Source organism: Pelobates fuscus, chromosome 4, assembly GCF_036172605.1.
Source record: "Pelobates fuscus isolate aPelFus1 chromosome 4, aPelFus1.pri, whole genome shotgun sequence".
In the NCBI taxonomy this organism is placed as follows: Eukaryota; Metazoa; Chordata; class Amphibia; order Anura; family Pelobatidae; genus Pelobates; species Pelobates fuscus.
This window is the reverse complement of record NC_086320.1, coordinates 258,720,912-258,745,690: the sequence shown is the minus strand read 5'-3', so window position 1 is coordinate 258,745,690 and position 24,779 is coordinate 258,720,912. Positions and strand designations below refer to the sequence as shown.

General features: G+C 40.9%; 1 protein-coding gene across 1 annotated transcript in view; it reads left to right on the top strand.

Moving 5' to 3' along the window:
• PDE1C (phosphodiesterase 1C) overlaps positions 1 to 24,779 on the top strand; it is an 888,281-nt gene that overhangs the window by 144,886 nt on the left and 718,616 nt on the right. Inside the window, exon 2 of the mRNA XM_063452062.1 lies at positions 16,640 to 16,690. Coding sequence (XP_063308132.1) covers positions 16,640 to 16,690 — 51 coding nt within the window. The remainder of the gene's footprint in view (positions 1 to 16,639; positions 16,691 to 24,779) is intronic.

The following is a 24,779-nucleotide window of genomic DNA, read 5'->3' as shown; positions in this document are numbered from 1 at the left end:
GGAAACACTGGGGGACACAGGGAGACATGGGGACACTGGGCGACTTTGAGACCTAGGAGACATGGGGCACTCCCAGTGTCCCCACATCTCCCAGCCAGTGTCCCTAGTATCTCAGTATCCCCATGTGTCCCTGGTGTCTCTCAGTGTCTGTAGTGTGCCAGTGTCCCTAGTGTTTCCTAGTCTCCCAAAGTCCCCTAGTCCCCCAATGTCCCCATGTCTCCTAGTGCCTCAGTGTCCCCTAGTATAAAAGAAAAAATCTCAGGCACTCACTGTAATAGATTTAGGCAGGTTTATTGGACACTGCAACGTTTTGACCTTTACCCAGGTCTTTATCAAGTCTCCAATGTCCCCTAGGTATCAGTGTCCCCTATGTATCAGAGTGTCTCAGTGCCCCATGTCTCTCAGTGCCCGATGTCTCTCAGTGCCCGTAGTGTCTCAGTGTCCCCTAGTATAAAATAAAAAAATCTCAGGCACTCACTGTGATAGCTTTAGGCAGGTGAATTGGACACTGCAACATTTTGACCTGTACCCAGGTCTTTATCAAGTCTCCAGTGCCCCCTACATATATCACAGTGTCTCAGTGCCCCATGTCTCCCAGTGTACCCTCGTGTCTATCACCCTGTGTCCCCATGTCTCCCAGTGTCCCCAAGAGTCTCAGTGTCCCCAGGTCTCCCAGTGTTCCCTAGTATCTGTGTCCCCATGTCTCCCAGTGTCCCAATGTCTCTCAATGTCCCCTAGTGTCCTAGTGACATGGGGACACTGGGAGACATGGGGACACAGACACTAAGGGACTGGGAGACATGGGGACACAGACATGCACCCTTTTTGTGTATGTTCGCCCTTTCGGACGTTCTGGTTATGTGATTTGTGTCAGTGGCCCACCCTTTTACCGCATCCATAGACTTCCTGCTTTACTGGACACTGCTGTTAGGGGGTATGGGTTTACTTGAAAGATGAAAGCGTGAGATTAGCAAAGGGTTTGTGTTTTCTCATAGTTGCATCCTATGAGTTTCCCTCCAGCACCATCTCCATCAGATACATGACGCTTAGGAGGTAGGACTGTTTTAGTGTTTTGGTCAATAAGATTTTGTAATTAGGCCCATCATAATTATCAGCACCAGGCCCACTGGGCTCTTAATCCGGCCCTGGGCACACGCTGAAGGAAGGCCTGACAGAGCCGCTTGAAGGACACTGACTGGCTGCTATTAGCTTACACTAGACACCTTTTTTCTTTGTAAAAGCACGCTAAAGAGACACCAGATATGATTGGCAACTGTCAAAGCACGCTGGCACAGGTCTGCAGAGCACACGCTGAAGTAGGCCTGACACCCAGACAAAAAATTATTTCTTTTAAATCTAAAGCTTAACCTATTGTAAAAACAGATATGAGTGGTGGCACTGACTGTGCAAATGGGCAAGGCATCCAACCTGACACAGAAGCTGGCAGGCAGGCAACTGCTCTTCTATTACAGTGAAGAAAAAAATATTTCTTTTAAATCTAAAGCTTAACCTATTGTTAAAACAGATATGAGTGGTGGCACTGACTGTGCAAATGGGCAAGGCATCCAACCTGACACAGAAGCTGGCAGGCAGGCAACTGCTCTTCTATTACAGTGAAAAAAAATTATTTCTTTTAAATCTAAAGCTTAACCTATTGTAAAAACAGATATGAGTGGTGGCACTGGGCAAGTAGGCACAGTATCCAATGTGAACCTCACAAAGAAGCTGGCAGGCAGGCACCTGCAATTACATTACACAGGAAAAAAAAAAAGCAGCCTGATGTTATAGCCCTAAAAAGGGCTTTTTGGGGTGCTGTCCTTACAGCAGAGATCAGATGAGTCCTTCAGGATTGTAGTGGACACTGAATACCCTAGCCTAGCTATCAATTTCCCTATCTAATCAGCAGCAGCTAAACTTTCCCTCCTCTCACTAAGCATGCAGCTTCAGAATGAATCGAAAATGTATGCTGGGAGGGAGGTTGGAGGGTGTGGAAGGGAGGGAGTGCTGCTGATTGGCTGGAATGTGTCTGCTGACCGAGAGGCACAGGGTCAAAGTTTGCCCAATGATGACGAATAGGGGGCGGATCGAACTGCGCATGTGTCCGCCCGCCGCGGCGAACGCGAACACGCTAAGTTCGCCGGGAACTGTTCGCCGGCGGACAGTTCGGTACATCACTAGCAAAGAACGGTTTTGCTCAGTCCCCAAAGCTTGGGTGGTACATTATCCACCAAGAAATATGATGTCTAGATGTCAGGAAAAAACAGGATGGTCCATGAATAGAGATGTCCCGAACAGTTCGCCGGGAACTATTCGCCAGTGAACATAGCTTATTCGCGGTCGCTGCGGCAGGCGAACATATGTGATGTTCGGTCCGCCCCCTATTCGTCATCATTGAGTAAACTTTGACCCTGTACCTCACAGTCAGCAGACACATTCCAGCCAATCAGCAGCAGACCCTCCCTCCCAGACCCTCCCACCTCCATGACGAATAGGGGGTGGACCGAACATCGCATATGTTCGCCTGCCGCAGCGACCGCGAACAAGCTATGTTCTCCGGTGAACAGTTCCCGGCGAACTGTTCGGGACATCTCTATCCATGAATATTAAAAATTCACAAATTTTATTATATATTTAAGAAATAGTAAAAACAATATAGCAAAAATGTAAAAGTATGACACTGTGTCCTTCATTAAACCTAAAGATGTGCTTGTATGGACTGAAACATTTTAATTGATATTAATAAACAATTAATATTAATATTAATGAACCAAACTATGTGTATCTTTAGGAGTTTATGTTCATATTGTATATTTAAATTTTCTAGCTTTATTCATATTGCTGTTACATTTTTAAATGAATATACGTTGTTGGGGACATTTTTTCGGTAGATTGGTATAGTAATGGTTATTTGATAGTGTGACCTTTTTGTACTACTAGAAACATCACAGAAATGTTCATATGTAGGATTCGAAAGTAAGACACCTACACCTACAATTCCAAAAGATAATTACAAGAAAGAGAACATTCAATAGCTCTTTGCACATAATTTTTAAATTGATTTAATTTCTGAATTACCGTATATCCAACTTTTTGTAATAAAAAACGTTAGGTACAATTTTCTTGTATTTTAAAGACTACACATATTTTTTATATTTTAGAATGTTGCTTAGAAATGAATTCATGGTTATTCACTAAAATGAGAAATCAAACAGAATTCAAAGGGAATTTTAAATTTAAAGCAAAATAGCCAAACTGGAAAATTAAGTTAGCTATCCTTCCAGTTCTGCTACCGTGGCCCAATATGTGAAATTCACTGTGAATGCACTCTGAATTCTTACTTTTATCAATAACTCTGTATAAGATGAATGATGTCTTCATAGAGAATATTTAATCAAGCAATGACATTGCTATAAACCAACTGCTAAATTGTATAGTACTTTAAGTCATTACACTCAACACCACTCTAGAAAAAATAAAATCTGAACTTGCAAAGTCTCCAGCTTTTGTGAAATATATATATATATATATATATTATTGTAAAATATTCATAGATAAGATATGTTAAATTCTTAGAATGCATGCATATTCCCAGCAATATTATTTTAGGAAAGAAATAAAAAAAAAGACAAAAACCAAAACATATTCAGATGTATCGTTATAAACTTCAAAGTGACCAGACTCATTGGTCAACATCTTGTCTTATCTATCTGGACAAAAACACTGCTGTGTTACGGTCTGTGTAAAGATTCTGTGAAATAAATAATTAAGGGCTTATTTACGGGTGTTGCAGTGTCGAACACATTTGGATATTAGTCCAACTTGCACTATTTTCTTTGAAATCATACACTTTACTTATGGTTCATTTTTTCCAAGGGATTGCATATTAATAAACACGAAAAAGGTAAAGAATTCAGCGCTAATTAACCCACAATTAGTAGAGGTAGGCAGCAACCCAAACGAAGGAAAGCCCCTCAGGTCCTTCAGTGGATAAACACAGATAGAGAAAGAAATATATAAGGGCTGCGGCAAAATGAAGGAAAATAGTCCAGTAAAATATCGCTAGGATACCGATGGATAGTCGTGAATACTTGATTAAATTTCTTAAAAGAGGTAGGTGCGTCTGGTATTGACCGTTCAGTATATGGAAATACAAGAGAGGTAGAGGCGACCAATGGTGCAGTATGTAAAATACAAAGTGCAGTAAATAACAGAAATAGAGAACTCACATTCGGTAGAGCTATGGCCAGCTCTGGTGTGAATTGCGTACAGCGGTATAATCCCCGCTTATGGGATATGTAGGGGAGGGGACTCCGTCAACACCGTCTGGTAGTCCAAAGCTCGGAAAAGGAAATAGAAAGCAACAATAGTGCTCTCAATTGTGATGGGGTTCAATGTGCAGTAAGTAGAGAAGGTGAAGAACTCACATTTGAGTTCTTTAGACTGGATGGTTATTACAGTAGAGGAAGTTAAGAATGAATTGGTGGTGGTTAAAGAATCTATCAATAAAGTGGAAACCTCGAACACACCCTTGATAACGGCATCAGCTTCTGCACAACAAATTATTAAATTACAGGACGAGATTAAGCGGTATAGAAATTATTTGATAAAATTTAAGAAGCAAAAACTTGATAAGGTTAATTATGATTACACGCATCATCAAGTATACCATTGGTTAAGTGGTGGAGAAAGACGGAGACCGCAATTTTTACGACAAAAAAACAGGATTAGGAATCCACAATTCATGTCTGAAACTGAAGGCGCAGAAGAATAAATATAGATACCGCCCCTTCAGACGGGGACAAAGGGGTAGGATCTACAAGACTCAGATCCAACCCACCAATAAAGAAGAAATGAACCCTGTATTCAATTTGTCAACCAAACAGTTAACAACAGATCACATCAAAATACTATCTAAGGGATTGACCTTTATACCATTTTCTGGACCGGACAAGTTCGCATTGGATGTGGAATTATTCAAGATCAATCGAACTCTCAATTTGAATATTTCACGGGATCAATGGGGAAACAAAGAAAAACACCCATTCAAACTGAAAAATATATGGGAACCGAAAACCACACATGCCTCCATTAAGACATTTGGACAATTAATTCGTCATGATATAGATCAGACTCTTCTCAAACATAAACCTATTAGAGAAAACATGACAGCTGGGGAGAAAACAGCACTGCAGGATCTTAAGAATGACCATACTATTACTATTAGACCAGCTGATAAAGGAGGTGCTATAGTGATCCAAAATTAAGTTGATTAAAGGTCTGAAATCCTGAATCAACTCAGTGACAGTGTCACATATCAATTGATTACTTATGACCCTACCACCTCTTTTTTGAAGAAACTATGAATACTAGTGGAGCAAGGCATGATCTCAGGATGGATAGATGAACATACTGCGGCATATCTGGTAAATGACTATCCCAAAATACCGGTACTATACAGATTACCGAAGATACATAAGAATCCAAAGAAGCCCCCGGGTAGACCCATCGTATCGGCACGTGGAGGATTATTGGAACCCCTGGCTAAGTTCGTGGATCATCATTGTAAAACCAGTATTGAGAACATTCCTACATACTTGAAAGATACTCAGGACTTTTTGGCTAAGATCAAAGATCTCATTTTACCTGATTCACTGGTGATATTCGCCACCATTGACGTAAAAAGTCTATTTACGATTATTCCCCATGATTCAGGGATGGAAGCATTACGTACTTGGTTATGTGAGAGTAACTATTACCATGGACCTCCCATAGAATTTTTGATGGAATGCCTAGAGTTCTTATTATTCCATAATTACTTTAGATTTGAAAAGAATTTCTACATCCAACTTTGGGGAACTTCAATGGGATCGGCCATAGCTCCATCTTATACCAACTGTTACATGTATATTTTTGAGCGTGCCAAGATTTTGGATAAATTTGGTGCACATATCATTTCGTACCACAGGTTTGTGGACGGTATTTTTATTATTTGGTCTGGAACAGTTGAAGAATTGCAGTATATGATTGATGTGATCAACAACGATGAATCTCCAGTTGAACTTACACTCAGTTGGAGTATGGACAAGATACAATTCTTAGACGTGGAGGTGTACAAATGTCAGAACAAAATTGGTTTTAGTCTTTATAAGAAATCATCCGATCGTAACACATTATTACACTTTACTAGTTTCCATCCTTATGCATTAAAGAACTCTTTACCGATTTTGCAATTCCTCAAGGTTCTGAGGACTAACTCGGAAAGCACAAATTGTTATACACAAATTGAGACAATGCAACGGGCATTCCTTGTAAGGGGATACCAAAAACATACTTTGAAGAAAGCTTTAGATCGGGCCTATGAGATCTTTGAGAAAGGCACCAACCGGCATAATGTTCCACAAATTACTGTTCCGATGAAATTTAGTTCGGCAAGTGCAAACATTTCCCAAAGTATCAAAAAACGTTGGACAATTTTATCAGCTGATAATTCTCTGAGTACCATTTTTTCTAATCCCCCTAGGATAGCCTAAAGTAGGAACAAAAGTCTCAAAGATCTACTCATGAAGACGGATTTACCAAGAGAAAATCTGAGTCCCACTAAAGCCATTAGGATGGGTTGCTTCAGATGTACGGGATGTGTCACATGTGGACACATGTTGACTGGTTCATCATTTGTACATCCACATTCTGGTACTAGATACAAGATCAAACATTATATTTCATGTCTGACAGACCACGTTATATATCTCTTATCCATGTGGACTATGCTACGTTGGTAAAACGGACCTTACTCTCCGAGACAGAATCAGGGGACATCGTTCATCAATTATGACAGCTTTTAGAGATGGAAAAATGGACAAACCTGTGGCCAAGCATTTTTTGGAATTTAACCACAGATTACCCACCTTATATATATAGTGAGAGAGAGAGAGATATGTATAAATGTGATTTAATACTTAGTGTATTTTGATATAATTACATATATGAATATTAAACTACACTTAGGATGAAGTCACATATATATACGCAATATATACATATATATATATATATATATATATAAAAAATGCAAATATCCCCTGCACTCACGCTTAAAGTATTCCAATGCCGGGCGCATTACCATAGCACCAATAGACAAACAATCCAGTAAGGAAGGCTGCTCTCCGGTCTTTAAAACTTAAATTTATTGAAGAAGTTTAAAAATAATGACCAATGTTTCGGTCCCGACTCGTGACCTTCTCAGGGTCAACAATAACAGGACAAAAACATAATGTACACAAACGATCAATATATACCATCAAAATAAGTGGAATAAATTCTGGGTATGCGCAAGCACCACAATACGTGCTCCGCTCCCCGTCCAACTAATATGCGTGCCTAAGTGTTAGACGGCTGAAAAGACCAGTACATACAAGTAAATGTTGCAATATGTATATACACTTTTACTGTTTATAGCCCAATGTCATATTTGCACGTAAATGTGATATACCAAACACATGCATGTATGAGATAAAGTGCATATTTGTATCTAATAAAGTGCATACAGACCATAAGGTGTGCAGAGTTTCTTCAAGTGATAATGTGCATAGAATGAAAAGTGCATGATACATACATAAAATACATAATATCCATATACTCATTTGCATTATATTTACAAAAAGGATAAACAATTTATATACATAACAACTAATCCTATTACTATTTCACTAGGAAATACATTTATGCTAAATAAAAACAATACAAGCTAGCTGATAACTCCTATATAAAAGAATGGTATGTGACATTCTCATTAAGCCCCCTGGGAGACACCATATTTAATTGGTGTATCCAAAAAGCCTCTTTTTGGAGCATCATCTTCCCCCTATGACCCCGGTTGCGTGGGGGAGGGATGTGGTCTACACCCACAAACTTTAGGGATGCCAACAGATGCTTTTTGTCTAAAAAATGTTGGGCAACTGGCTTATCTGATTGCCCGTCCCTGTATGATAATCTAATACTCAAACGGTGGCCCTTGATTCTCGCGCATAGTGGCGTCTCTGTCTTCCCCACATAGTTTATATACAACAAACAGGGTTTTGCAGATAATGGTATATCTTATGTCGTACACTTTATTGGTGTGTGGATGGTTACATCGTTTTGCTGGAATCATATATCCCAAGTCATACACCCTAAGCAACGTACGCTCCCTCGTATGTTGTGTTTCTTCCTGTAGCAAATTAATGGGCTTTCCTTGAAGATCTTAGGCAACGTTGCCATCCGAGGCGACCATTTTCCAGTTGTCTTTGACAATTGCGGATACTAGGTTGGAAGAATTAGGGAAGGTCATCGGGAATAATATAAAGCTAAGGGGAGTCGCCGACACCGTCCCAGAGACCGAACTCCCACATTTCATCAGGAGATTACTTACAGAGCTACTAACCCCAAAAGCAGCGAAAGCAACCGCCCTGGAAGGAATATTCCGCATACCACGACCAGCAAAGGCCCCACCAACGGCAACAGGGAACCTAATTCTCCAATTTCAGTCACTCAGGGACAAAAAAGCAGTCCTAGAAACCATTAGAGGACAGCCCACATATCCCTTTGAGGGAATGACCCTCTGATTTTACGCGAATCTGTCAGGAGGGACGCTAGCGTGGAGGAGACACATGAGCCTATTCACCTGCACCTCCATCAAATCCGGTACCACTGGGGACCAGGTCGCACCCTCACCATTGAAGCAGGAGGTAACAAACATATTCTTCATGACATGCAAGAGGCCACTGGGACACTGAGTCTACTTGGCCTCCCCACAGACTCACTGGCTCCGACGACACGACCAGCAGGCCAAACGCGCCCACAAGGAAGATACTCAGCCGATGCCCCGCAGTTTGTACCACGGAGAACAACCACGGACCCATATGCCAAGGCCACCACTTGAAACAGGACTCATCTTGCAGAACTTGCATAAAGAACTGTACAACACTATACATACCCCCCGAAAGCCCGAGAGTCCAGGTATACTTATAACTTCAAGTTCCCACACAATTATTATAAAATCATTTTATTTAGTTATTTATTTTTTATATATCTATTTTTTTTTTCTGTGGGCTTAAGCTCACATACCTAAACAGCCAGCTATGGTTAAAGACACCAGTCAGTTGGTTCTATTTTACATTTATACACTAGCTATGTAACCTCAGCTTACATAACCTAAAAGGATTACTATAATATAAATTTCTGACGACACAGCTCAGGGACCTTTACCACTATTTTCACCCTCAACTCACGAGCATATTAAACCCACCGTGAAATCTCATGTAAGCCATTGGTACCAAAAATCTGTCACCACACATACTCTTGTCACGGAGGAACGCCAGGCCTGCTGCAGACTCTCCATTCATACGCACAGGCCCAACTTTCACACGCAGGCTATTAAAGCCACACATAACTAACATTTTGCTATTAATGAGTAGCCTTTACACATTACATGCCGTTTGATGCCTACAAAATTAGCCCACTCTAAACGCACGATATATAGGCCTAGACTATAAAATAGAGCATATTTATTAATATATTCTTATTGTTATATAGTTTCTCTTGTGTACAACGTATGATGCCTTTAACTGTTACGCTACTAGGGGTGATTTGGATTGGAACTCAACTGCAGCTTGTAATCTCCCTAATTACAATAGTGAAGAAATGGAGAATCCTTAAGTATCAATACTGTAGCTTTAAGAAAAGAGAGCATCACTGGTAACTTGATTCAACCGAAGTTTTAATAAGTGTTAAACTTGAATTGCATTTAGGCAATAATCCAATGAGAAGAAGTGCAAGTAATCAACAACACAAAGTTCATTATTAAGTATTTCTTCAGAGATGCATTAAGTAACATTAGTTCATGAGAATAATCTTCAATAGGAACAATAATCAAGTAGCTAAGGATATTTGCAAAGCAAGAACAGTTCATAGTGAATAAGCATGATGGGAGTTGTCCTTCATGAGATTAGTAACTTGTAGTAACTAAGCAAGCATTAGTTCATTAACATGCCTTCACCAACACTTGAAACACAACACTTGAAACACAACATGTATTGTGCAAGTTGATATATATGTTATCACTACTTTAGAAGCTACCTACTGCATGACCAAGCACTTTTATTTTAACTAACTTGTATTTTCAAAACTGTTTTTCCTGACTAAACCAAAAAATGTGCTACTACCTGCTATGCAGGCCCGGACTGGCCATCGGGCACACCGGGCAAATGCATGACCAAGCACTTTTATTTTAACGAACTTGTATTTTCAAAACAGTTTTTCCTGACTAAACCAAAAAATGTGCTACTACCTGCTATGCAGGCCCGGACTGGCCACCGATGTCCCACCGGCCCAGATGCATTGTTACAGGCGGCCGGTGCTGGGGAGGGAGGGAGGGAGGGAGGCAGGCAAGAGGAGAGAACCGGCAGAGCTCTAGCCAGCGGGTACCGCGGCAACGCTCAGATCTTGCGAGAGTGAACTCTAGCCTGTAGGCTAGAGTTCACTCTCACCACTGGACCACTAGGGAAGGAAGCACGGCACCCTCCATGGAAACCCAGCTCCCCAGGCTAAAGGTAAGAAGGGGGGGGGTATAACTTTTTTTTTTTTAATTATTAATAAAAAAATATATTTTAATTTAAATAAAAAATACATTCACACTCACACTAACAGCCCCCTCACACACTCAGCACCCTTACACACAGCACCCCCAGACACACACACATACTGTAGGGGGATACAGTATATCCAGGTGTGCCCCTCACTAACTGGTCAACCAGTACAACACTGAATGCATCAATACATGGGTAAGTCAGTCAGCACTTACATTGCTGAAAGTGCATTATAATTTTATGTTATGACTGAAGATGATGGGAAATGTATTTCATAAAATACATTTTGCACTTCTGGTGTTCATGATCCTATACCCATAATGCTTTATGCTTTAGGGTGTGTCTGACCCCTGTGAGAAAATTCTGCCATTTAAGATGTTTGTAAACATTCCCATGGAACTATGACAACCTAAAGATGTGTATGACGTAAAATACAGTATATGACACTTGGCCAACATCAGGCACTGCAGATGTTTGTGAATTTGAATTTCTATGAGGCTCAGCCAGACCTAAGGGTCAAGCATGTCTCTGGAACTGTATGTTTACAATTACTTGCAATGCCTGTGATATGCAGTTATTTGGGAACTATCAGTGTCATGAACTATATTACAGGAACATCTACAATGTCATGTATTTTTCTCTCTTACATGGTTAATTACTACACTCTGAATGGCACCCAATTATAATCAAATTGGAGGTTAAACTAGCCGAGTAATTGCTACAGCTGAGTTGGAAATGTTATCAAACTCTTCTATTTTTGCCTCAAATTTGCCATTCAGATTGTAATTTAGTACCGTTAGGTGTTTAGTGAATAGGTCTGACCCCGTTAGTGTTTGACTGGATGTGGCAGTTGCACTAATTGTTACCCCTCTAGCATGTAAGCTCATTAAGCAGGGCCCTTAACCCCTCTGTTCCTGTGCATCCATTTGTCTGATTAAATTATGTGTCTGTTAGTCCACCCATTGCACAGCGTTACGGAATTTGCTGGTGCCATATAAATAATAAAATAATAATAATAATAATTATACGCATGCACAGGCAGGCAGTCCCAAGCATCTCATTCAGCATCATAACCGATCCTGACATGTGAAAGAGAAAGGGACTAATTTGTGCGAGTGTTACATCGCGAGTAGGGGCATGTCTAGTAAACAGTGAGCAGCCTGTGGCTGCTCACTGTTTAAAAAAAAAAAAAAAGGTCCCCCTCCCTGAGCGTCGGGTGGGGGCCTTAAAGTAAAAAAAAGGGGGGAGGACCTATTGGATTAAGTAACCAATCAGAGTGTTATGAGTCAAATTACTCAGCATGGGAAAATTCCAAAGAACTTTCCCACGCTGTGTAAAATTACACAGAGCACTCTGATTGGTGGATTTCACACCAACCAATCAGAGTGCTGTGACAGGTAAATGTAGAGACTTACCTGTCAGTCTCTTCATTTACCTGTCAGAGCACTATGATTGGATGGCTTAAATCCACCAATCAGAGTGCTCTGAGCCTAATTGCAGGGCAGGGCAAGGCTTTATAAGCCTTCCCCTGCCCTGCAGAGCTCAGTCTGCGCGGAGCCCTCGCCGGGTTAAAATGGATTATTATTTTTTTGCGCTCGTTTTTTTATTTTTTTTTTATTGCGTCGGTTATTATGGATTTTTATTTGGCCTTTTTTGGGGCTGAAAAAAGAAGATTTTAGAAGAAAGAAAACATTGAATGGTAAGTTTATTTTTATAGGTATTTAGTTAAAGGTCCCCCCCTCATTATTTTTAGGGTGAGGGGGGTAGGTAGGAGTTTATTTTTTGTGGGACGGGGTGACTAGGGGTTTGGGGACCCCTAGTCACCTGGGGGGAGGGGGTTAAATATGTATTTAGGGCCCCCACCCGCCGCTCAGGGGTGGGGGCCAGGGGGGAGGACATTAGGCCCCCCATTTGTATTTAGGGCCTGCTCAGGGGTGGGGGCCAGGGGGAGGACATTAGGCTCCCCCTTATTCTAGTTTAGGGCCCCCCCACCACTCAGGGGTGGGGGCCAGGGTGGAGGACATTAGGTCCCCCCCAATTTGTATTTAGGGCCCCCACCCACCACTCAGCGGTGGGGGCCAGGGTGGAGGACATTAGGTCCCCCCCAATTTGTATTTAGGGCCCCCACCCACCGCTCAGGGGTGGGGGCCAGGGGGGAGGACATTAGGTCCCCACCCAATTTGTATTTAAGGCCCCTACCCACTGCTCAGGGATGGGGGCCAGGGGGGAGGACATTAGGTCCCACCCTTATTCTGGTTTAGGGCCCCCACCGCTCAGGGGTGGGGACATTAGGTTCCCCCCCCCTAATTTGTATTTAGGGCATCCACCCACCACTCAGGGGTGGGGGCCAAGGGGGAGGACATTAGGTCCCCTCCCCAATTTGTATTTAGGGTCCCCACCCACCACTCAGGGGTGGGGGCCAGGGTGGAGGATATTAGGTCCCCCCCCAATTTTTATTTAGGGCCCCCACCCATCGCTCAGGGGTGGGGGCCGGTGGGGAGGAAAATAGGTCCTCCCCCCTTTTTTTACTTTAGGGCCCCCACCCGCCGCTCAGGGGTGGGGGCCGGGGGGGGGGGCAATAGTTTAAAAGCCCCCACTCGCACGTCGCGGGTGGGGGCTCAGGAGGGTGAACCTGCTCACTGTTTAATAGACATGCCCCTACTCGCGGTATAGTGAGTAGGGGCATAAGTTACTAATACTAAGTAATCTTTACTTAGTATTAGTAAATTTGGCTGAAAGACCAATTTAGGTCTTTCAGCCTTTTAGTAGATAGCTCCCTAATACTGTGGGAATTATAGAGTTATCTACTTATTCATTCCTGTCATTACATGACTGGCTAAGTAACTTACATTTTATATGAATGTATGTTACTTGATTGTTGTAAGTGTTGCAAATGCTTACAGCTGAATCCTGTCTATGTTTGTATACTTTTTATTTGAAATTGTACAGTGTAACATTCTTCTTCTTTCACTGGGTAAGTATATTAGTACTTAGGCAATACTGTGCTTTGGAACTTCGGCACTTTGACACCTCGGAACTTTGGTAACTTCGGAACTTCGGCACTTCAGCAATTCGGAACTTCGGCACTTTGACACCTCTGAACTTTGGTAACTTCGGCACTTCAGCAATTCAGCTATTTGGACAATCGGAAGCACCCGAATGTCTGAATTACCCGAAATTCGGCCGACTTTTAATTCGGACCGACACAACTTGCACATGTTTAAACAATACGAATGGAAAGAATTATGGTGTGCACCACCTCTGGAGTTCTTTGTCTACAAGTTCTTTGTCTACAATTCCGAAACTCAAATGAGAGAAAACACATCTATTATGAAGCACTCACACTGACTTCAAACTCATTTAGCTTTGCTAACCAATAACCAGTACCCAGGTTGCTACTATTGTTTTGTAAAATGTAAGTATACACCTTGACATACACATCGGTTTTCTGTTACCTTACTGATGTTGAATATTTATCTTGTTTAAACCTAAGAAATGACAAATTATTTTTTTGTACACGTGTTTGGTGCATACTGGAAATCCCTCTCCATTTTCTGGTCTCATCACAGGCCATGTATTCCTAAAGCAAATTGCACTTACAAGACATAGCAAAAATAACAGTAAACAGGTGTTCTACAATTTCAGGTTACCGTATATACTCGAGTATAAGCCGAGTTTTTCAGCACATTTCTTGTGCTGAAAAACCCCAAATCGGCTTATACTCGAGTCAGTGTCTGTATTACGGCAATTTACATTGCCATAATACAGACTGGGGGCTGGCAGCGAGCGCTTACCTCTCCTGCAGCTCATGTCAGCTCCCTTCTCCTCCGCGCTGGTCCTTTCAGCACCTCTGTCAGCTCCCAGTGTAAGTCTCGCGAGAGCCGCGGGGTCATGGTGTGACTCTCACGAGACTTACACTGTGAGCTGACAGAGGAGCTGCACGGACCGGCGCGGAGGAGAAGGGAGCTGACAGGAGCTGCAGGAGAGGTAAGTGCTTCCTGCCAGCACCCCTCCCCCCCACTGAACTGCCAATGCCACTGGACCACCAGGGAGTGAGAGCCCCCCTCCCTGCCATGTATCAAGCAGGGAGGGGGGACGAAAAAATAATACAAATATTAATAATAATAATAATAATAATAATAATAATAAATAAATAATAAAATAATAATAATTTAAAAAAAATTAATATAACAAAAAAAACTATTAAAATAAAATAATAAAAAAATAATAAAAATGCCCACCCCACCAAGGCTCTGCATCACACACTCAAACACTGCATTCATACACACTGCATCTCTCTCACACACACACACACACACTGCATTCATTCACACACACACTGCACTCATACACACACACTGCACTCATACACACACTGCATTCATACACACACTGCACTCATACACACACACTGCACTCATACACACACACTGCACTCATACACACACACTGCACTCATACACACACACTGCACTCATACACACACTGCACTCATACACACACACTGCACTCTTACACACACTGCACTCTTACACACACTGCACTCTTACACACACTGCACTCTTACACACACACTGCACTCTTACACACACACTGCACTCTTATACACACACTGCACTCTTACACACACACTGCACTCTTACACACACACTGCACTCTTACACACACACTGCACTCATACACACACTGCACTCACACACACACACACACACTGCACTCATACACACACTGCACTCATACACACACACTGCATTCATACACACACTGCACTCATACACACACACTGCACTCATACACACACACTGCACTCATACACACACACTGTAAATAAATATTCAATTAATATAATTGTTTTAGGATATAATTTTATTTAGAGATTTTCCAGTAGCTGCTGAATTTCTCACCCTAGTCTTATACTCGAGTCAATACGTTTTCCCAGTTTTTGGGGTAAAATTAGGGGCCTCGGCTTATATTCGGGTTGAGTATATACGATATGCTGTCTTGATCAGTAAAGCAATGCATCTTTAGTCTTGTTTCTTTGCGTATATAGGCATGATGCCAAGCTTTCTATCTGCAATGAGTAGGCAAAATATTCATCTGGATACTCACAGTTGGTTAGATATACCAGAGAAGGATAAATACATTTATTTATGAAGGACAATACATTTTATTTTATATTGCATTTGTAAAAGGCATTTCGCCTTTGATCTGGACTTTTATCTTTTATCTTTATCAAAAACTAAAACACATTTTAAATGGCTAATATTTGCAAGTGTTGCTGTAATAAATACCTTGTTGGTTTTTTATACATTGATATATTTTTGGTATTTCTCTGCCTTAGGCCAAGCCAGAAGGACTGCTCCTTCCTAATTCCCTTTATCTAGCTGGTACTTACACACGCCTTAAAGCATACCCACCAACATTGGCATCCCAAGAAGCATGAGGTGGATAAAAGGGCCAGACCCATCTGTTAAGGGAGCGGTTGCGCCAGAATTACTACTTGCCAATAAGGCAGGCCAACTACTGAGTGAAGGAGATGCAGGAAGCACTGTTTCACAGCTCTCTGTAAGGTCCAAGTGACCAGAGTGCAACACGATTACTATACTTTTTTGGGGACTGTTCCCTGGTATCCCCAAAAGCGGGACACCAGAGAGCAAAGTTGGGGCAGCGGAGCAGAACCCAAAAATCTTGACTGTCCTGCTGAAATCAGGATGGTTGGGAGATATGCATTAAAGCTTGTGTGAAAACACATGTATGTGTAAAAAATGTATGCATAAGTAATAAGAATGTTTGTAGGCATTTTATGTGAATATGTATGGATGCACTTTAGGTTAGGGATTCATTCATTAATTTTGATGTTTCAAAAACTGTTAAGTAAATCCCTTGGATGAGCAGGAAAAAAAGTTATGTTATGTTGTTGGAAATCTCTTTATTCCATAAATGTCAACTAAGAAAACATTTTATTTACTCTACAAAATATTATTTTTACATGAAATTTATTGTTGTGTTTTTTTCAGTTGCAAATGAAGCTGGTGACAAAAATGCCCGACCTCTAGCAAGATTTGCAAGTAAGTGCAAAATCATTTGAATATATGGTTATTATATCGATACAAATTCTTGTATTACTTTTGTTATAAGATAAGTGTGCTAGGAATTTGTTACCTAAGTGGTTACCTAAAGGTACTATGTGTGTGTTTGTGGTATTTTTAAAGGGGCATTTTGAAACTTTTGAATTTTTACTACAAATAGGATGGTAATGTGATTCCCTCCTCCCGTACCAATATGTTCCAGCAATATTTTACACAATAAAATAAAGGTATTTTCAGCTGCTTGTGATTTATATAAACAGGCAGCCTAACGACCCAGCTTAAAACAATATATTATGGTTATTCATTAAACTGTGGATTCAAGAATAAATAAACAATACAGTTGTACATATTAGATGATGTGGAAAAAATAATTATCGTGGAGATAGCAGTTCTGTTATTATTATTCCACAATATGCAGGTTAGTGAATAGCCCAACATGTTACAAATGTAGTAGATTCCTGGATTTTAATGCCATCTAGTGGTAGAAATAAAAGAAATACTGTACTAGAAACTAGAATTCTTGAGAAATATATATAATATATATAAAATTTCTGTATACCTGCACTCCAGGTATTCACATTAAGGCCGATGCTTTTCCGCAACAATATAGACATGTAGTAAATGATAGCACTCCAAGGACTTTTTGAATAGTAGAAAAAATAAAACTTAGCTTTTATTCAGGTTGTTGCCAGTAAAAAGATTGACATTTCAGTTCCAGTATGAACTTTCCTAAGGATAACAAGACAATAGTGCATGTACTGTTTAAATAACTAAACAGTGATAGACATATACACAACATGGTACTCACAACAGATACTCACCACCTTTGACCCCAGTGATTATGTCCGCAGCTGTCCGGAGAACGTGGGCTAGCTTGACCCGGTACAACTTGCAACAACTTTATGAGAAGCCAACTCTGTGCCCTGTGTTACAGCCGGTTACTACAGAAACCACTGGAACGCAACTAACGAGCTCAGGGAAGCTATGGGAACCCAGCCACGATCGGTACATTTCGGGTTACTATAGTAACGAGGGACGCTGGTTGGACAGAATTCATTGAATGGAGAGAATCCTATCTCTCAAAGGCAGCACATAACTCACTAATATTCAGAAAAACCAAACCAATATAATTAAAAGTCTATATTTGAGCATGGTAAATTTCATTAAAAACAAAAGCATTAACTTGGGGGAGGCAAGATCGATAGACACGTCTAACAAAGTAAATCCATCCAGTGTCTCTTGGTTTAAGTAGGCTTAATGGCAAACAGGAGCTGGACACTTGTTTATAACTAAGTGGTACCAGTAAATAGCCAAATTGAACATATGAAAAAAAAACATCTTAAATACACAGTCTGTATTCATCTTGATTCAATTTTGGATACTTATAAAGACACAGAGAAATGTAAGGTTGGAGCATATCTATGATATCTATGATACACAGTATGTGTCTTTAATATGGTTCCATTATGCGTATGTTTTCTTCTCTTTTTTTTTCTCTATTTCTAAATCTTGGGGTGTACTCCATGTACTCTGATTTATCTTTTTAAATCATTTAGACTATGCACCTGGGCTGTCTCTGTACCTATCAGTTTCTTTTCTATGTACATTTTTTTTAAATCTATCTAGCTTAATTCATGTCACACAATTAAGTGTTTCTTCCCTTAATACTATTATAAAATTAATTTTAATTTATTTCCATTCCCTCTGTCTCCTGCTGAGAGCATCAACCATGTTTTCATTGGATGTTACACTTGCTGCAAGACACAACGTTCTTGCAAACTCCTGTTTGGGAAGCACCGACTTGCTTTCCATAACAGGCTAAAAAAGTCCTCAACACTTTATGTTGGATTTGTGTAAATAAAAAATATCTGTTCTCTTTTTTCCATTCTCATATTGCCTATCCAAGGCTGTTGCAATAAATCATTCTGGCTGTTTCTTTCCACTCTGACTCTCTTCCTAGCTGCTGGTGGTGCTGCTCTCACACAGAGACTGCCCCTTCTCTCTACTTCCTCTGGCATGCATTGTTTTCCCATGGGCTTAATTTAAGCAGGAGAAACACCCAGAGGAGAGTTTATAGCAGGCATACAGAGCACATCCTTCTTATCACTGTGCTGGTCGTCACAGTGAACTGACTGACAGGAGGGTGGAAAGGCTGATGTTAGATAAAGCTAGACATTTGCTAGAAATACTGCTAGAACAATGTATAGATGAAATTAGATTGTCTATCATTTAAGATTAAGTTGTTAAAAATTAGGAGTTAAGGGACAGGGTAATTTAATTGAAGTGGTAATGGTGCTTAGAGTAACCTTTTAACTTTGTAAATATCCTTCAACATAAGTCTTTAAATATACTTACTTTTTACCACAATTTTAGGTGCTAGCAATGCATCCAATGTTTCCAATATTTTTCTTAAAACAGAATCCATCAGTTACATTTGCTGTGCAGTGTGCAATAGTAAAGGATCTTTAACTACATTAGAATATCATCTACCCCAGTGGTTCCCAAAACAGTCCTGAAGGCACCCCTAGCAGTTCAGGATTAAGGGATTACCCAGTTCTGCCCCAGGTGTTTTTTTGTTTTTTTAATTAAAAGCACCTTAGACACAACTGGATAATCCCTAAATCCTGGACTGCTAGGGGTGCCTGGAGGACTAGTTTGGGAACTACTGAGATAACCTATATTATCTGAATCAGTCACAACTTAGCAAGAGATATTTTTCTCCACTAATCAATCTGTTTACTATTGTTCTCCTGTACCTGCGGAGCTTGCTCAAACATTCAAATGAAAATGCAGGACTGATAATTTTCATTACTGAAATTAATTAAACTATCAAAAGCCAATGTACTTCAAATAGACACAGGTACTTATAATTGCTAGCGGAGCAGGGCCTAATTGCCATGCTGAGTGGTTGCACTTTGTTTGAGCATTGTGTGCAATTTTCACTGTGTGCAAAGCAACGTTTTATGCAAAATTTGCACTATTTTTGGCACTACAATACATGGGGTCACCCAGCAATCTTGTGGACCTGAGGTTCAATCATTCTTGAGGCACCACTAAGCACATTTGGTGGATTTGTCCCTGCATCCTATACTCTGCATACAGTGCTATTGATAACATACGCAATCCCAACTGAGTTTTGTGTGCCCAGAGATCTTTTTGCATACTATCCAGTCTCCACTTGTCATACTTCTACTATCTGGCCTCCTTACCTCATGCTCCCAGGCTGCATCTCCCACTCTTTTACGGAGGTGCCACGCCAGAGCAAGCCCTCCTGTTCTCCGCGGCTTGCAGATTTGAAGAGGTTCTCTCCACTCCAGTCTCTCCACTACAGTACTCATGGGATCCAGTGGCCTTCCTGTACAGATGCAATGACCTGCTGCCCATGTAGGCATTGGTTAATGCAGTAATCCAGCCTTCGTGATCCAGCTATTGACCTTCTCTGAAAGATAATTAGTGTTTTCAACCCATTACACCACCTTCATGTATGGAGCATGAGGTCTGGAAGTCACTGTGCATATGCTCACGTATCTACCTATTAGCTGGTAGGTCATTATCCTTGGACTCCTGCACCCGTGGTCTTTGTGGCTACAGGACTCATGGAATCCAGCGGCTTTCCTGTAGAGAAGCAATAACCTACTGCCGGTGTAGGCATTTGTTAATCTAGTAATCCAGCGCTAGTAATCGTGACTACTCCGTTACAGATTTCAAGCCACCACCCTATGAGCCATAATGGTTCCCAGTTAATTCGTTTTGTTTTTAAATTACACTGTATGATTACCTTGAGGTTGTTGCTAGACCACATGCCCTGTGGGGTCTCGGATATTTACCTCTTGTTTATTCTTAAGTGCAACAGGTTTATTTAGAGAGTCTGGACCTCTGGATCTTAATAACCAAATGACAGCTCGTGTGTATATTATTGAGCTACTAGTTAGTATTGTTTTTTTTTTGGTGTTTTGTTTTTCTTGTAATCTACATACATGGGATGTAAGCCTAGCAATATTTGACTTACTCCCAGTCTGCTATCAGATAATGTAATACCTGGTTAATACTTAACATTTAAACTCGACCACTAGCCAATCATATTTTGATCTTATGCCTTACACATATCCATGCTATTGTTATGTCGCTTGGTTCACAATATTAGATGTTTTTATCGCAGCCTTGTTTTTTCTTGCTCAATTTATAATAAAATATAGGTTTCATCATTTTATTTGATATAACTCTATTGTACTGCAAATTGCATTAATCATTTGTCTATATATCTCTATGTCTATGTCTTACTTTAAACTAAGTAAAATAATGATTGACAACATATAATTGCTTGACACAAAATAATGATTATAGAAAAAATTAAAAGCAGTGATGTCAAAATATTAAAATTGTCATGAGCATGGACATGTTGAAGATGTAAGTATGTTTGCCCTCTGCAGCACTATTCATTGCAGTTAATATTTAAAATGTGTTTATTGGCATAAGGAAAAGAGGAACTATCACATCCAAAGAACTGACAGTTCTGCTTGAACAGTTCAAAGTGTATGAGCTAAAGATCACTGAACCAAAAAGTAACTAAATAGAATATGAAGTAGAGCCACTAGGTGGCAGTGTAATTCAAGTATTTAGGTAACAGCATTGTGCTCTGATTCGTAAAGTTAATTTTGTTTTCTTTTAATCTGCAGCCAAATTAAAATAACAGTACAAATACATCCAAATGTAATTTTGGTAGCTTTGCTCTGTTCTCAGTTCTAATTTAATAAATTGTTTGTTATATAACGTTTATAAACTAATTTTCCCTAGCTAAATAGCTTTACAAGGTTTTACTCAATTTATAATCTTACTATTGAAAACAATGTCCACATATCCCAAAACTCTTCTTTATTAACACCTTCAACATCAGAGTATTTAATTAATCACCAAATACCAATTTGTAAATCGAAAATGAATGGCAAAATTATGCAAAAAAATAGTTAATTTGAAAACTTCTCAAGCTAAGCTATATTCACAGCTTGGTTATTTGTAACGTGATTTCTACATCTGTTGTTCCACAGGAATACTGTGCCTTTATCACAGAGATGTGAGCATATGGACGTACACAGGAATTTTTCCAGGGGGGGGGGGGGGGGGGAATAATTATAATGACATCCATGCCTTTTCGACAGTGTCAAGAAGGGGAGGGGCATAGTCATTATCACATAAATCCAGGGTGAATAGCGTTTTCACAACTATGGTGTCAGGAATACATACATTTATTCCTGACACTACAGTGTTCCTTTAATCAAATAAAGGAACATTCTGGTCACCATAACAACTTAATTTAAATGAAAATTCTATGATTCCAGGAGGCCCCTGGGTTCTCTTTTTCCTTTAAAGGGTTAAACCTCTCTCAAATGGTTTATCCCCAAAGACTTCCTCCAGCATGGCATGGGTGCCACTAATTAGTAAGGGTCAGCTGACGCTCTAAGCCAATAGCTAGTTCCCGGTTCATAAAAATGTTTTACTTTTTATGAATAGGGAGCTACTGATTGGCTTAGAGTGCCAGCTGACCGCTCTAGCCAATCAGCGACACCCCTACCCAACGGCACTCCTGACAATCGGTAAATAAAAGACACATTAACAGTGAGAATTTTTTTAACTGAGGAGACGAAAAGGTGCAAAGTTTCCCTTCCAGGCCCAGCTACCAAAGCCTTTTTATTTGGTCCAGAATAAAGTGGTCCTTCTTGCTCCATTCTCCTTTTCTTCTTTTTCATTTGACACAGTCTTCTTATTCTTCTGACACTGCCTTCTCTCCTCCATGGCTTCTTCGGCTCCTTTGCCTTTCTGCTACTTTGTGCTTCTTTTGCGCCCTTCTGCTCCTTTCTCTATCTGATCCCTTTCTGCTCCTTGCAGACCCTTTGTGCTCCTTCTCCTACTTTAACTTTGTGCTCCTTCTGCCCCTTCCAGCTCCTTGATGCCCCTTCCAGCTCCTTGCAGTCCCTTTCTTCTCCTTGCTGTCCCTTCCTGCTCATTTCTGTTCCTTCTCCTTCCTGCTCCTTCTCCTACTTTACCTTCTTGTTCCTTGCTGCCCTTCTTGCTCCTTGCTATTCCTTTCTGCTCCTTCTCCTCATTTATCTTTGTGCTCCTTCTGATTCTTTTTGCTCCTTTACCTTCTTGCTCCTTCTGTCCCTTTCTGCTCCTTGCCAACTTTTCCTGCTCCTTTTCCTACTTTACCTTTGCACACCTACTGCCCCTTCCAGCTCCTTTCTGCTCCTTTTTCTACTTTACCTTTGTGCTCCTTCTGATTGTTTCTGCTCCTTTACCTTTTTGCTCCTTTTGTCCATTCCTGCTCCTTGCAGACCCTTCCTTCTACTTGCAGACCCTTTCTGCTTCTTGTCACCTATTCCTGCTTCTTGTAACCCTTCCTGCTTCTTGCCACAGATTCATGCTACTTGCTGCCCCTTCCTGCTCCTTGCTGTCCCTTCCTGCTCCCCTTATACTACTTTAACTTTGTGTTACTTCTGTCCCTTCCTGCCCCTTTCTGCTCCTTACTGACTCCTTCTGCTCCTTGCTGACACTTTCTGTTCCTTGCAGACCCTTCCTTCTCCTTGCAAACCCTTCCCACTCCTTGCTGCCCATTTCTGCTTCTTGCAGCCCCTTCCAGCTTCTTGCTGGCCCTTTCTGCTCATTTTCCTACTTTACCTTTGTGCTCCTTCTGATTGTTTTTGCTCCTTTACCTTTGTGCTCCTTCTATCTGTTCCTGCTCCTTGCAGACCCTTCCTGCTTCTTGTCACCTATTTCTGCTTCTTGCTACCCCTTCCTGCTTCTTGCCACAGATTCCTGCTCCTTGCTGCCCCTTCCTGCTTCTTGCTGTCCCTTTCTGCTCCTTGCTGCCACTTCCATCTCTTTTCTACCCCTTTCTACTCCATGCTGCCCTTTCCAGCTCCTTGCTGGCCCTTTCTGCTCCTTGCAGACCATTCCTTCTCCTTGCAAACCCTGCCTTCTCCTTGCTGCCCCTTTCTGCTTCTTGCTGCCCCTTCCTGCTTCTTGCAGACCCTTCCTGCCCCTTCCTGCTCTTTGCTGACCCTTCTTGCTCATTTCTGTTCCTTTCTGCTCTTTCTCCTACTTTAGGCGGATGCGTATTAGGGACTTTAACTTGTGGCTTGGTGAAAGGTGTTGGGAGCAAGGAGTTGGCTTTATTTCTTGTGGCAGCTCTGTGTGGAATGGAAATACACTTTACAAAAAAGATGGTTTGCATCTTTCTCAAAGGGGAACAAATGTTCTCAGTGAGCAGTTCAGAGGGTTTGCTAGGATGTATTTAAACTAGAAGGGGGGCAATAGGGTGATAAAACATCAATCCAATTGCCCCCCTCTCCCCCCAAACAAGGACAGAAGGTGCCTGTTGTAAGTGTGTTAAAAAAAAAAATGATAAGCTTAGAGTCCTGTCTACAAATGCTCGCAGTTTAGGGAATAAGATCCATTAACTTGTGGCAATAATGGCACCTGATAATGTAGATTTAGTCGCTGTTACTAAAACATGGTATAATGAGAAAATGACTGGACCATAGCAATTCCAGGGTACTCTTTATATAGAAAAGACAGGGAAGGCAAGAAAGGGGAGGGGTGGCCCTGTATGTGAAGGATAGCATAAAATATAGCCTAATAAAAGTTAGTGAGGTGAACATAGAGTGCGTTTGAGTTACGTTAGAATTTGGTAATCACACAGTAACTCGTGTAGGTGTGATTTATGGGCCCCCGGGACAAATAGAAGAGTTAGATAATCTACTCGTTGAGGAAATAGCTAAAATTACAATAAAGTGGGACGTTATCATCATGAGTGACTTTAATCTTCCTGATGTGAATTGGAAAACCAAAATAGCTTCTTGTGCCAGGAGCACACATATTCTAAACTCCCTACTGGGATTGTCTCTAAAACAAGTCGTTAAGCAGCCAACTCGTAAGGAGGCCATACTAGATTTAGTGTTAACAAATGCAGATTTGGTATCCGATATTACTGTAGGTTAAAGTTTAGGATCCAGTGATCATCAGTCAGTGTGGTTTAATATAAGAACAGTGACTGAGTCACACCACACAAAAA